Genomic DNA, 16,144 nt, shown 5'->3' with positions numbered 1-16,144 from the left:
GGACTCTTCTGGACATTTCATGTAAATAGAATCATATACTATGTGTCTTTTTGTGTCGAGCTTCTTTCACTTGGCATAATGTTTTCAAGGGTAATTATGTTATATATCAGTGGTTCATCCTTTTTAATGACTAATATTCCATTGTATGGTCACACCATATTTTGCTTCTCCATTCATCAACTGATGAATATTTGGGTTGTTTCCACTTTTTGACTATTATAAACAACAATAAAGTCTACAAATATTACTCTTGAATTGTGATACACCTTTAAAAATCATTTGTAGAAGAGACTGATTTTTAGGGTGTAATCTGGGTTCCAAACTACTCTGGAATGAATTTTGGAAAGTTTTCACTAAGGCAAACAAAGGTACTTAAGGAGATCTCTGAGACATTTACATTTACCTCCCTCCACTTCCATACATATCCTTCAGTTTCCACTAATACTATCCTAAATCCCAAGCCCTTATCAGGGCTGAAACAGATGCTTCAGATATTCCAAAATGATGCAATATTATTAGTCTAAAAATAACTACAGATACTTGTGGCTTAAAACTAAGAGGAAGGCTGTAGGGACACTTAAAAATTCGTTAAATATAAGTTCAAATTTACCTTAGGACTTAAATGCAGATTCCTGGGTTCCACTCTAGAGCTACTCAATCAAAATTTCTCAGGTCAGGGGCCAGGAATATGCTTTCTAAGAGTTTCCAGGCAATTCTAATACACACCACAGTCTAAGGATCTGGACTTTGATTACTAAAACTACTAAGAACACTCTCTTAAAGGAACACTTTATGAGAACATCTCTATACAGTTCATGAAGATGAGTACTTATACACTTTCACAGAAATACTGAAAAATACACCATGTTTCAGAGTCAGTACTACCTGGGCAAATTATTCTGGTATTGAGCACAGGGAGGTTTTCCTTGCTGGCGGCCACAGGGGCACCAGGGCCAGAATCAGTTTGGGAACGACCAGACCGGCCATCTGGAGACCGAGGTGCACCTTTAACTGTGGGCAAAAAGTCCAGATTAAAAAGAGATACTCATAAAGTTGTTTTAGAGAACGAGCAAGTCTCTATACACTTGATGACATAAAATAATTTCATACATGTTTAATCAGTAGAACTGAAAATATTACCTTGTGGCTTACCTATTCTTGTACCATTTTCTATTCATTTTCTTGGGACTTACCATGTGGAAGGAATGTGTCACATGTAGCTGTATTGATCTCTCATTTTAAATAGATGATGATCAATAGGGTCAGACAGTAAACTATCTGCCTATAACGCAGGAGTCCAGGGCTTGACCCCTGGGTCAGGAAGATTCCCTGGAGGACGACATGGCAACCCACTCGAGCATTCTTGGCTAGAGAATCCCATGGACAGAGGAGCCTGGTGGGCTACAGTCCATGGGGTCACAAAGAGTCGGACATGACTGAGCGAGTAACACTTTCACTTTTCACCATAATTAAAGGTCAATGATACTCCTAATTTGAAAGTGAGCAATCCATATTTAAAGAGAGGAAATTTTGACACCTGACAGTCTTGGAAGATGAAACATATATATTGCAGTGTATATTACCAATGCAATCCTTTTCTCAAAAATGTTAAGTAAATAATCAAATGTAATTAAGGTAATTCCCAGAGAAAAAATATTATTTTTTCAAATGAAATCAATATACTTTTATGTCTCAATTAACCATTTACTCAAAGAAAACAGTTCTATCATATCCTTTTAAAGTTCATTAAAAAAATTATTCCAAAACAGAATTATTCTCAAAGTAAACAATAAAAAGAGATTTAATTCTACCTAAACTGGTGTAATTTAATGGAGATCAAATAGTATCTTTAACTAATTTAGCAGCAGTTGGCAGGTGTTTAAAAGAAACAGTAATCCTCAAACTCAATTTAAAAATACTCTAAAACCTTATTATCTTTACTTTGCTAAGACTAATTATAAACTAACTATATTAATCTTACACTCTCATCTCTGTTCAAAAACTGTCCAGTTGCACTCAGGAAAAGGAACAGAACTCTTTTTTTTTTTTTTTTTGGACAGATGGGAGCCCTGGAACTAATTTCTTATAAAAACAACCTTTTGATATTCATCTCTGATAAAAAACCAGAGAGCATTCTAGTGACCAAGATTGATGTTTCACTACACGTAACTAAATTAATGTTTCATGGCTCTTCTTAAACGTAACATATCATTGTTCATATTAATGTGTATTTTGCACATCTCAGACATACAAATAATTAAATTATTCAATAATAATATAATGAATGTGCTTCATAAAGTTAATGATTTAACTCAGAAAACAGTCCTCCAATACTGATGCCCAATAAACTGGAATACTAGGCAAAAACTAAGAACAAATGCTGCACCATAAAGACTTGCATAATCTATGCTTATTTCAATAACAATATCTACATTATTCTATCTCTATTTTTTTGGTTTTCTTTGCAGACTACAATGGAAGCATCAAATTCATGACAGTATAGTAAGATGGGATGGTAGGTGATTGGAAAACCAAAACCAATGAGTGCTGAAAATCCAGTCCTCTAAAGAGCCATTCACTATGTCCAGAATGAGGAGTGTATGAGTACTGGTGTGCTATTATATTACAGAAATATCTGGAAGATGCTGCTCAAAATGGGGCATCATATTTTAATGGGGCATCATATTGACCATTAATGAGAAAAACAAAAGGTTTAAAATGATCACATTAGATTGGTAAGATAATTTACTAGACAGAATCTAGAAAAAGAACATACAATGTGTGGGAAGAGGATATGATGCCCTAAAAGCTGTTTGCAGTAAGGGCTATCCCATCGAAGAGCCATCTGCAATATCATGAAATGATGTGTGTAAAATTGAACCATAAAGCACTACGCAGATGTCAGTAGTTGTTTCTGTTTATGTGATCATACAAAAAGTTTTTTTAATAATAACGTAATCATGGAAATTTAAGAAGAAAATACAGAGCTCAATACATTGACAGAAGAAAAACTTTCTAACAGAGCTGATCATGAAAGCATGCTCCAAAATCACTGCAGATGGTGACTGCAGTGATTAAAATTAAAATTAATTAAAAATTAAAATTAAAAGATGCTTGCTTCTTGGAAGAAAAGCTATGACAAACCTAGACAGTGTATTAAAAAGTCGAGACATCACTTTGCCAACAAAGGACTGTATGGTCAAAGCTATGGTTTTTCCAGTAGTCATGTAGGGATGTGAGAGTTGGACTGTAAAGAAGGCTGACTGCCAAAGAACTGATGTTTTTAAATTGTGGTGCTGGAGAAGACTCTTGAGAGTCCCTTGGACTCTGAGGAGATCAGACCAGTCCTCCTAAAGGAAATCACCCCTGAATATTCATTGGAAGGACTGATGTTGAAGCTGAAACTCCAATACTTTGGCCACTTGATGCAAAGAGTTGACTTACTGGAAAAGACCCTAATGCTGGGAAAGAATGAAGGCAGGAGGAGAAGGGGCAACAGAAGATGAGCTGGTCGGAAGGCATCACCAAATCAATGAACATGAGTTTGAGCAAACTCTGGGAGATAGTGAAGGACAGGTAAGCCTGGCGTGCTGCAGTTTCTGGGGCTGCAAAGAGTCAGGCATGACTTAGAGACTGAACAACAACAACGAGAGTGGGTTGTAGTGACAGTGAGTAACCCAAGGCTCAGTGACCATTGGTCAAGGGTGTAAAATACGCCTGCACGCATTATATTTTGCAATGGGGCTATTTAAGGTCAAAAAGGTCAAAGGTTAAATTAATATAACTGGGTTATGTGCTGGAAAAGGTCTAAAAAGGTCTAAAATAAGGTCCAAAAAAACGCTGTAAAATATGAAAGAACTGGTTATATGTCAGACACATGAGGTCTATAATATGCTGCAATTTCAAAGTTTCTAGGAGTTTTAAATACAATTGAGAACTAGTCTTTCAAAGTTAGTGTAGTTGTAGCAACACCAGCAGAAGCAGTGGCAATAATCATAATAGCGACACTGACGGCAAGCATTCCTTTTTAGCACAACGTATCCAGAGCTGTTCTAGGCACGTAAAGGGTGTTAACTTATTTAAACATCACAAAAAAGTAGGTACATTATTATCCCCATTTTACAAATGAGGACACCCAGAACTTAAGTAAGCTACCCAAGTTTATATGTAATGAAAGTAAAAGCAAAAATTTAATGACTGCAAATGGTTGTGATATAATAGTACTGATTTTCATTCGTACTATGTTGTTTTCATATTATCTTCTCACCTTCATTAATAATTCTGCTTGTTTTATATTCTAGTAAATTAATACCTTTTCCCTTATTCAACATGAAAAATTAAAAGTATAAATTCATCTTCAGTTAAAACTGGAAAAGTAGAAAAATAGTTAATAGTCTTCAAGCAACTATATTAATTCCCTGGCAAAAACAATTTCAGTAGAGATAGGGTTGTAACTAGATGTCCTATGATTTAATTTATCAATAAGGATTATCAACCATCTAGGCTGATCAACAGAACTCAAGGGACCAATGAATTATTTAAATGCCATTTTTTATGCTTATGAGGCCTGCAGCTTCCATATTATTCTCAAAGAAATTTGAAGGCTAAAACAAGTTAAAATTTTCAGTTTTGGTAGTTACTCTTCCTAAAGGAAAATTAAGATATTTAGCCATGTTTGGTCCCCAAATTCTTAGTTTATTATGATGATTTCTAGATTAAATGATGAAAAGGGATGCGAGAGTACCTGACAATAGTCTAAACAACGTTACCTTCATTATTTCAGCATTCATGAATATCTAAGCTTCAATTTCTGAAAAACCTTGTTAAAAATAAAAATGCAAATAGTTTATTTCATACTAATAAGCTGTTCAAAAACAGAAAGCAGAGTTACATTTTATCTAATCCCAAAATAATCTTATCACAGTTTTCTTACCAGTTAATGACTCTTTCGCATCATCTTCTTTTAATTCATCTTTGGAATCATCTGTTTCTGTGCTATCATAATCGAACGACTGATTAACTAGTTCAGAGGAACGAACTGGCTGGTCATCCATCACTTTAAGTAACAAGAAGAGAAATATGTTTGAATGAGCAAAATTAAGATCTATAAATATTAACATATGCTTGGAAAATTGAAATATAAACTCAAAGAAATTTCCCATTCACAAATAAGCACTGATTGGCAGTGAACTCTGGGGTCATGTGATGTCTGTTAAGTATTAATACTAGAGACTATAAAAGGAAATATTTTAAAACCTCAGAACTATATTTTTAGCAGAAAAGAAAAATTTAATCTAAGAACTTCGAGGATGAAAGACAAGTCTAACTACAATTCATAAAGGGTTTCTGAATATTATTTAAAGTTAAGTTTTAGTCAACTACCTCAAATTCTAAGAGAAGTACCTATATTACAGGAATACAGAAAAACTTAAACACGTGGAACTTTTAAAAAAACTCTTAAAAAAGCAACATAAACATTTAAGAGATAAATGTTAAGAAAATATTTTCAAAGTAGCTTATAGGCTTGATTTTCTTTCAAGAATTTAACAGATTCCAGTTTAAAAAATTTAATTTCAGAAATATGATTTCAAAGTAATTTGTAATTTTATTTTAACATTTTCAGTGTACTTTATCTCTGAAATCCTTTTAACATGTGTCTAGTCTGACCAGTGGGCTTCCCAGTTGGTGCTAGTGGTAAAAAATCCGCCTGCCAATGCAGGAGACTCAAGAGTTGTGGGTTCAATCCCTGGCGGGGGGTGGGAGGCAAGATCCCGTGGAGTAGGAAATGGCACCCCACTCCAATATTCTTGCCTGGAAAATTCCATGAGCAGAGGAGCCTGGTGGGCTATAGCCCATGGGGCTGTAAAGTCAGACACGACCGAGCACACACAGTCTGACCAATATGAAAATTCTCTTGTGCTTGCAATAAAAATGTTGCTAACTTCAGAAGCTGCTTTTGTTAACGTGTACCTTTTCCGGCCTCCTCAATGACTTGCCTCACTGCTTTCTTTAAACTGTTTGCCCGCAGCATTATCTCCCTTGGTTTGGCAGCTTTCTGGGAAGAGGGTTTTGTAGTGTGATCCAAGAGATGTTCCTTGCTCTCACACAAGGATTCTTCGCTGGAAGATTCCACAGCATCTTCTTCTACCATGAGAGGGCTGATGCCTGGGAGAACTGGACCTGTCTGGGGCTCTGTGTGCAAAGCCTGGAGCAGTTGTTCAAGCTTCTCATTTAGGATGGAACACTAAGAAAACAAAAACAGTGATGAATGTTCATTTAGTGGAGATGGAAAGTGATAGTTCATTTGAACGGTTTTCAATTTTTTTAGAGGAAAGATGCCTACATTGATGTTTATCATTAATTTTGTTGTTTAGTCCCTAAGTTGTGTTTGACTCTTTGTGACCCCAGGGACTGTAGCCCACCAGGCTCCTCTGTCCATGGGATTTTCCAAGCAAGAGTACTGGAGTGGGTTGTCATTTCCTTCTCCAGGGGATTTTCCTGATCCAGGGATTGAACCAGAGTCTCCTTCATTGGCAGGTGGATTCTTTATCACTGAGCCACCTGGGAAGCCATTATCATTAATTGGCTATATATTATAAATTATACTTTAGATAACTATGGACTAAATAACTTTAATTTTTTTTTAAAAACTGCACAATTATTCTGTAAATCTACTGATTTATACTTCCAGAACTATTTAAACTCTATTGCATGGGTGAAAAATCTTTACAATCCTCCTAAAGTATTTTTCCTTAAAAGAAAACAAAGAAAATTTCATGATAAAGTGACACATTACATAAACAATTTATACATTATACAAAATTTGCTATACATTAGACAAAACATGGACTTCCCAGGTGGTGTGAATGGTTAAAAAAAACCTGCTTGCCAATGCAGGAGACATAAGGGACATGGGTTCAGCTCCGGGTTGGGAAGATCCCCTCAAAGAGGGCATAGAACCCACTCCAGTATTCTTCCCTGGAGAATCCCGTGGACAGAGGAGCCTGGCAGGCTACAGTCTATGGGGTCGCAAAGAGTTGGACATGAATGAAGAGACTTGGCACACTCATTCACGCAAAACACTGCATAAACATTTTTTAAGTGATCAACCTATGGCACTGTTTGGAGCATCACAAATTGCCAAGTCTGGCTGAGTCTTGTAAACACACCTTCAAAGCTTTGGTTTTGCAAAGGAGTGTGAGTATTTAAGGGATTATTGGCTCAAAGAAAGAGAAAAGGGATGTGCCCAGGATAAGAAATAACAATGCAGAAAGAAATACTAGTGCTGGGCCCTTGTTTCCTTCTGCTTTTCTTGAATTCCTAAGGGTAAAGAAACATTTGGGACTGAAAGTATGGCTCATGCTGCTTAGTTGCTTCGGTCGTGTCTGACTCTGTCAGAACCTAAGACTGCAGCCCGCCAGGCTCCTCTGTCCATGGGATTCTCCAGGCAAGAACAACAGGAGTGGGTTGCCATTTCCTTCTCCAGGGGATCTTCCCAACTCAGGGACCGAACCCACATCTCCTGTCTCCTGCACTGGCAAGTTCTTTATCACTAGCTCCACCTGGGAAGCCCAAAGCTACTGATGCTGCTGCCTAATATACCTTTTATCTCCACACAAATTTCCAGTCCTCTCTGCCTTTTTTGATCACAGGCCAAGACAAAGTCACAGCGGAAATAGTCAGGAGAAAAACGCGTGATGACACAAGGTTTCTGTTTTCTGAAGCTCTCCACAGAGTAGAAAAATAAGAGAAAGAGGCTGAAAACTTCACATGTATTATTTCCATTTTTTTTCCCTTCCACTCAATCCAACCACTATCCGCAGCTAGGGGAGATCATGCCTTTGCAAAGCCCCAGAGAGCCAAACTGTCTGTAAGAATGCCCTGTTGTTAGCAAATAAAAGCAAAGACAGTGGCTTTCAGGGTTCAGTAAACTGTTCTTATTTTAGCCTAAGACAGCTCACAAAGGGGAAAAAAGGCAAAGCAAGAGACAGAAACCTGAAAGATGCCAAGGACTATAACATCTGGGGAATCCGGCAGGGAACTTGGGTGGTCAAGGTTTGCCTGGAAATGGAAAGCCATTCCTTTCCCCGCTGGAGCACCAGCGGCCTAGCAATTTCCCCCATGTGACCCAACTACTGTGCATTTCTCCTTCAAAATGTCAACCAGTGGGGAAAAGGAGGTGAGTTATCAAATTCAGATTGTTGGTCTTCAGCAATGCAATGTGTTGGTCTTCAGCAATGCAATGTTGGTCTTCAGATTTCGTACATACCAATGGGAGGGAGGGCCAAGAGGGATATTTGAAAACCTCTAACTGATTCACTTCATTGTAAAGCAGAAACTAACACAACATTATAAAGCAATTATACTCCAAAAAAAAGGAAAAAAATAGCATATGCTTGAAATCCTCATATCTGATAAAAAAGCAATTTTCTCTTGCCTTGAGATGCCTTGGCAGAAAAGCCACTTAATCAATGCAGCTGTAAAACACAGTTTGATGTTCACATTGTAAAAGACCTTCCCGCCCTGAACGTGTCCCGCTTACTTTATTGGCCACGGCATCGGCTGCAACAGCTTTTTCCAGCGTTTTTTCATGTGCCTTCTCTACTTTGGCAACGAAGTCCTTTACAGTCTCACAAAGTATCCTTTGAGCAAAAGAAATTGTGCAATTCAGGAAACCCAGAAAGCTGCTTTGCTTTGATTTACAAACATATTTAAAAATAAGCACAATTGAGTAAACTGTTAAAATATCAGGATCATTGCTTTATAAACCCAAACTTATATCTGTTGTGTGGTGGGCCCTAGATTAGTTCAGGATATTCGAAGTGATAAAGGGATATATGAATAAGCCTTGCTCTACATAATTGAAATAAATCGTTTTAAGGTTGTATCAAGTCTTTCTCAAATATTTAAAAGCTTTAAATTCTTGAGAAGAGTAGTTTTGCATCGTATTTAAAAAATAAGACATTATCTTCTGCGTCTTACGTATTCTTATACTAGAATTTGCAGTGTTAAACAAACAAACAAAAAAATTTGTCACTGATGATGTCCCTGTTGCTCTTATATTCATTATATGTGTATCTGGGAAGTATATCTTTCCTGAAAAGAGGTTGTACATTATGCTGGAAACCAACCTGCCACTTGAGCTGACATATTCTCTGTAAATCCAATCTCCCCGCCTCCCTTAAGATAACTAATGCAATACCATGCAGACTAATTGAATTTAGGTCTTGTTAGTGTCAGCAATACACGGTTTATTTGTTTGTTTCTTTTAATTACATTTGGTTTCTTTGCAATGAAATAGACTAAAAAGAAAAAAAATCATCTGAAATAAAAACAAAATTTGTCAAAAGTCTAGAATTGGTGTTGGATTAAAAACTACAACCAACAGAATGGTATGACCAGCTTTCTGAAGCAAGAGCTTATAAAGTGATTTTGAAAACAAAATCAGACTATCTAAAAAATAGTATTTCTCTTTAACATTGATAAAAGTTGAGGAATTTTAAGAAAAAGAAGATTCCAACAATTATTTTTTCTGTTATACTGACAATTTTCTCTGGTATGTGAGCAACATAAAGTTTTCAGATACTTAAATAACTATAAAATCAAGCCATGCAATAGATATAGGGGGCACGCACGCGCACACACACACACACACACACACACACACACACACACACACACACACTCCAAACCTTCACATTTATCATCTAAGAAATAAACGAATTACTCCAAACAATTTTTGTTTTGTCTTTTGGCAACAATTTCTAGATGTCACTTGGACAAAAGGTAATACTTCCTAACCTTCAACCTTTTTGATCACCCTTTTAAACTCAAATTTCTACAGAGACTTTAGTTTATTAGAGATTCATTCATGTGTTTCATGTCATTCGGTCTTCTTTGTTTTATGTATAATACTTTTCTGGAATTTCTTGAAATATTAAGACAGGCTACTATGAAATTTCTTCTGTGGACTTTAGGATTCTGTGTTAGGAGAACACTGGCCACTTAGCAGGAAGAATCTTATGGTTCATTAAGTTCCATATTCCAGAAGATAGAGGATATTTATTATAACCCAGAGGAATGAATTCACTTCTTGTTACACCTAAATGGGTAGAGTTTTTAAATAGAAATAAAATATATACTTAAAAGCAGTATGATTTCAAAGTCACACCAACCAGGAACTTGCAAAATTGGGGAAAAACAGGTTTAAGATGTACTTACCATAGTAACACAAAACACATTCTCCAACTGATGCAATTACCCCTTAATACATAAAGACGTCCAGAAAACACGTGCAAAAATCAAATGAATAAAAGTGGCACATGGACCTTCAAACAGAACTAAATGTATTTTAAATTCCTAATTACATATTTAATTAATGTTAGCTATTATTTTAATGAAGCATTTCCAGCACTGTATTTCTTTAGTTTTGCTCTCTCTCTTCAAGCTGAACAAACATGCGCAATGAATATTCAGTTGAACCTAACAAAAGTCCACAGTTAGCATGTCTGATGGTTCCCACCATCATCTCAGTTATGAGATCCATACTTATCAGTAGCAGTACCGTCATTTACCGGTTTTTCACTTATTTTTTATGAGAGATAAATGGCAATAAAGCATGCAAACGCTACAGTAAGAAAAATATGGCAATGGTGCCCAAACAGGATCACATATTGGTAGGCAGGGACCATACTATCAGAACCCGAAAATTTCATTTTTAATCTAATATTAATGTTCCAATCAGAAATTAAAGGTGATGTACAAGTATCCATGCATAATATATTAAAATCCCTAGCTATCTACATGCTCTGAGGAAAGAGTCTAACAACTATATATCATACCTCATCTGTTCAGTGAGGGCGGGTTGCCTAAGGTATCTCTAAGACAGTCCCCAAATCTAAAATTTTATGGTTCTAAGACAATGATTCCAATTTTATTATTTTGTTTCTTGCTAGTGATCCCATTTTCTGAGAAGTTTTGTCTATAGAGAAAATTGCATTTACTTAATAACTTTCTTTTTATCTTTATTAATAAATGACATCTATAATGACTAATTAGTGCTTCTGAATCTCAGAAGATAACTCATGTTGACTTACTGGACTGACAAAATTTCAAAGTCAAAGAAATATTGATGTTGTGTTGAACTACATTAGTTAACCTACTTATTAGCTATGCTGATGAAATACAGCTTTTTCATCAGCATTTTCAACATTTAAAAATAGTTTAAAATAGCTTAAGTGACTGAGAATTACTATCTTATGAAACAAATATAGCCATAAAAAACAGGAGGTTTATTTAAAAAATGTTCTGCCTTAATACTGTATCATTCAATAATTAAATGGCACTAACAAGAGAAGGAAATTCTTTATTTTATCTGGGTGGTGGTCAGAAGAAATGTGTTGTGTTTTTTTCTAAGCACTCAGTTGTACCTTTATGGTTTGAGCACTTCATTGTGTATGGGTCATGCCTCAATAACACAATTTTTTAAAAGCAGGGAGAAATATTATAGATTTTCCATGTTTTAGAGACATAAAACCTAAAGGCAATATGTGCCTTGTTAGGATTTTGATTTGAATGAATCAACTGTTCAAAAAAAAAGAACTTCAAGAAAATTAAAGAAGTGGAATATAAGTTGAATAATTATTATTAATTTTATTAGAGTTTTAAAAAATTATTGGATATACAAACTGAAACTGGAATAAAATGATTTCCAGGATTTGCTTAGATACACCGGCAAGAGAAAGTGGGGAGTAGAAAACAAAACATTGACAAAATATTGAAGCTGAGTGATAGGTATGGTAGAAAATCATTATACTAATGTCTCAATTTTTTTCTATGTCTGTAAAAGTCTGTAACAAAAAATCAAAGTAGGGACCTTCCCTGGCGGTCCAGCAGCTAAGACTCTGCACTTCCATTGCAGCAGGTGCAGGTTTGATCCCTGGTTGGGGAACTAAGATTCTGCATGCCACTTGGTAAGGCCAAAAGAAAAAAAACACACTCAAAAATATACTATACTGATATAAAAATATGCTATATTGGTCCTGTATTACTGGCATAGTAAAAACATACTATACTGGTACTATTACTATATTACTGATGCAAAGTTATTGCATATAGTCCCATCTTTTCTCTCTTGAACCTCATTATGGCAAATGCCCTTGAATTTTAATCTGCAATTGCAAAGGTCAGGCACCTGGGCAGGTCTGGGAGCCCGGACAAGTGACAAGAGGGGACCAAGACAGGAACAGAGTCTGCTTAAAGGCAAATGAGCCAGTCAGGGAGGAATCCAAAGCTAAGCTAACAGTAGAGGCTAGACAGGAAGCCAGGTCAAGGTCAAAGAAAAAATGTGAAATGCAGTTGGGTAAAACATGAGGTGATGACACCACAATTTAATACAGCACTCTGTACTTCATAAGTTCTATATTTATTTCGTTCCTCAAGTTAATTCCCCTAACAGTTCCATGAGGGAGGAAGGACAGGCATTCTTTCCATTCTTACACTTGATAAAATAGACATGGGTCACAAAGCCAGCAAATGGCCGGATCTCATCTAGGACCTCAGACTGACAGCACAGCACTGGGACTTACGTCAGTGGTTTTCAAGCTGTTTTTCAGAAATATTTCAAGGATTCCACCAAGGCTAGATTAAAATTTAATTCAGAAATATAGATCATAATTTTAAAAATGTTCTCAAATCATTAAGCATGTAAGAGAACAATACTACGTTAGCTTTTAATTTTGAATTCACTACTTTTTGTGCAAGTCTTAGGCTATATTCAACGCAGTTACCAGCTATTTCTGTATTTTATGTTGTACATAAATTTCCTTACATAGTTGTAAGGAAATTGTCCTCAATTAATAAATAAAAATGGCATTCTTACAATTACATAACCAACATAAAATACAGATAACTGGAAACTGCATTGAATATAAACTAAAACTGTCACCTGTAACCTTATTGCTTATTTTTTCTCATAAATAACCAATAACTTAATACTATCCAGTGTATTAATGTCAACAAAACAGAATTTTAGTTTTTAAATATTGAGATTCTGCATAAAATTTTATTTAAAAAATGTTATGTCAATTATAAAGAAATAAAATAAAAAATATATAAAATGTAAAGGAGGCAGTAACCAAACACATCAAATACACAAAGTTCAATATTAAAGCTCTGCTAACATCCAAACTAAGAAAGGTGGCCAAATACAATATTTACTTAACTATATAAAAGAATAACTCTGCAACTTTTTATACCTTTAAAAAGGTCCCATTTCATTCATGTTTTCTAACAATATCCTTTAAAATGTCCTGTAAAGAAGCATTTGACTCATAGGGCCAGAGTGCAAATGCAAATAGCTTCCTTATAGAAGTAACTTAAGAAATACCTAAGGAAATAACTTTAGTGTATGGATTTGGCCCAAGATGAAAAAGGCCATAGGAAGTGTTAAGGCCTGGGACAAAGTTGAGATTTGTACATTTCACCATAAAGCAATACAGCTAATTAGAAAACACCCAACCGAGGCCTCAAACGCAAAAACCCAGTAGCAGCACTGTCTGTCAAACAAAGAGCTCTGGAGCCCACCGATCTGGGCAACCAGTGTGTTCCCTTGTCTTACACGGCTCAACTCTCTTCCTACTGCTCGGTCACATCTCCCCTTCCTGGGGCTTACAGCATCAAAAGCGACTGTCAGTACATACGTACTTTTGTCACAAGCAAATTTGTTTGTAATGATTTATCTTGTCTTTCCTTGATTTATTGACTAATTAAGTATGTAACATACTAAATTGTATGTCTTTTTTTCTCCACCACTTTCCCATCACCTTTCTTTACTTCCTCTTTCTCACTTCTTTCTGTGTATCAGTAATATTTCCTTGCTAAACCAGAATCCTAAAGCATGTTTTTACTTTCACTTATCGGTTGAAAATTTGAGTGGGTTTCACCCCGTCCTCCAGCTGATTTTCCATTTCTTATGACAGCAGTAGACGATGCTTCACACCAAAATCCTAAATTCTACCCAGGCAACAATTAACAAAACATAATAAAATCAAGTAGTTTGGGGGTCCACGTATGGCATCAACAACTAAAATCTGATAACTTTGAATTCAAATATAATTACAAAATTTAACCAAGCTGAGAAATGTCATTTTGAAAAATCTCATTGCTATTTTCCTTTTTCTGATGTAAACGATCCCTAAATAGTAGTGTTTATGGAAATAATGAATTATAGTAAGATGTGTTTTCCACATCATAATTGATCATAAATGTTTGTTTAAATAAGAAAGATAAAATGCTTTCCTCTCATTTTCGCCATATAACTATTTCATGACTTGAACGCCACAACTCACTTGGTAGAAGATATGACCACTGCATGTTCATCAGAATTGAGGATTTTTGTAAGATGAGCTGCAACTGAGTCTTCATAAATTGTCATCTGGAAAAAATAAAAAACCTACCCTGTATTACTGTTGCTGGTATTCATACAACTCTGTTATTAGTGCTTCAAAAATGGGATCATCTTGACGCATGTGACACACGGCAATGGCTATAATGAAATATAAATGACTTTAATGAAATAAATAATACATCTATGAGAGACATTATACAAAATATATAAGTATTTCCTTTCTCTGAAAGGTTCTTAGTTTCTGGATTCTTTAATTCATATTCTCAGAGAAACTCAGAAAATCCATTTAAAGTTTTGTAGGAAGTTTCATTCAAAATCTTTTACACTAAAAATAGCCTTCTTCTATGTAGTCACAGCTGTACCCTATACTCAGTGACTACACATGTGATAAAAGTAAATTGTCCAGCTTTATTTTATATTCTAGGAGATAGACACCTCTGAAGTAAGAAGAGCAAGATAATCTCCTCCTTTTGTCCCTCTGGAGAGAAAATTTATAACATTAAAAAATTCTATGAAGAAAAAAGATTGGTTCCTATAAAACCTTTACGTTTATATTGGATAAAATATTCTTATAAACACAAACAGAAATGCTGCTGGAAATAAAGTAGAAAATATATTCATCTTTAACAGTGATTATTAAATATTAGTAATTAGGGCTTCTCAGGTGGCACTAGTGATAAAGAACCTGCCCGCCAATGCAGGAGACAGAAGAGACACAGATTCAGTCCCTGGGTCGGGATGATCCCCTGGAGGAGGGCATGGCAACCCACTCCAGTGTTCTTGCCTGGAGAATCCCATGGACTGAGGAGCCTGGAGGGCCACAGTCCATGGAGTCACAAGGAGCCGGATGTGACTGAAGTGATTTAGCACACATGTACCTCTGGGTGGCAGGACTATAAATAAAATTTTTCTTTTCTTTGTTAGGTGTTTTTGTATTTTCGTAATTTTTTAGAAGCAGTTTTTGCTATTTCTATATCAGGGAAAAAATTTAAATACAATTAGTTTCTTTAAGGAATAAAGCCCATGTTTCTAGATGTTATTCCCTTCCTTAGTTTTGACAAGATCATAATTTTCTTAATGCAAAACAAAGATTTCAACTGTAAAATAAACAGATGAATTTTCCTAGAGGGAAAAAATAAGCTATCATAGATCAAATGGTCTTAGTAAGTCAGAGAATAATCCTTTGAAAATTACGTTATTTTTAAAATCTCCAGTGCTTTGAGGTTTAATCAGAATGTAGAGTCTTTAAGAACATCTAAAAACTAGTTATTAACGGTGTGGAGCAGGGATGGAATGAAGGGCACTGTCTTCCTTTGTTTTATCTTGATCAACAGGCTTAACCTAGGGAGGTTATTCTGATACGCCCTCAACACAGAGGGCAAAGCAGCAAGAGAGAAAGTCTACAATATTCTGGCAACAAGTATTGGTGTGCTTGGAGGTTATTTAAGGGAGCTGGGTGAGCACCTAATAATCAAACAGGTGCTCATGGCTGAAGCAGGAGATGAGTGAAAGCTGACAGGAGCCAGGCATCAGCTGGCTTCCCAAGAGCCCTGCTGCAAAGAGTAAACCAGCAGGCAGGAAGAATAGTCAGGGAGAATTCTCTTGGGGTGTGAGCAAGGGAATCTGCATGTGCAAAGCTTTCCACACCTCATCACCTCCTTCAATCCTCCCAACATGGCACCTCCCCAACAGATGAGGTCCATGAAGACGAGACCCACGAAGGTGAGTGATGTGGCT

At 35.9% G+C, this 16,144-nt stretch overlaps 1 protein-coding gene across 8 annotated transcripts in view; it reads right to left on the bottom strand.

Moving 5' to 3' along the window:
- Window positions 1-16,144, bottom strand: part of DGKH (diacylglycerol kinase eta) — a 218,661-nt gene that overhangs the window by 57,441 nt on the left and 145,076 nt on the right. For all 8 annotated transcript variants that reach the window (XM_043892315.1, XM_043892318.1, XM_043892311.1 and 5 more), the window contains 5 exons: window positions 14,349-14,434; window positions 8,543-8,642; window positions 5,971-6,244; window positions 4,934-5,056; window positions 886-1,011 (listed from right to left, as the gene is read on the bottom strand). In XM_043892315.1, the coding sequence (XP_043748250.1) occupies window positions 886-1,011; window positions 4,934-5,056; window positions 5,971-6,244; window positions 8,543-8,642; window positions 14,349-14,434 (709 nt within the window). The remainder of the gene's footprint in view (window positions 1-885; window positions 1,012-4,933; window positions 5,057-5,970; window positions 6,245-8,542; window positions 8,643-14,348; window positions 14,435-16,144) is intronic.

Source organism: Cervus elaphus, chromosome 30, assembly GCF_910594005.1.
Source record: "Cervus elaphus chromosome 30, mCerEla1.1, whole genome shotgun sequence".
Lineage (NCBI taxonomy): Eukaryota > Metazoa > Chordata > Mammalia > Artiodactyla > Cervidae > Cervus > Cervus elaphus.
Note: the sequence above shows the minus strand (reverse complement) of the source record. Positions and strands in the feature narration are given on the sequence as shown.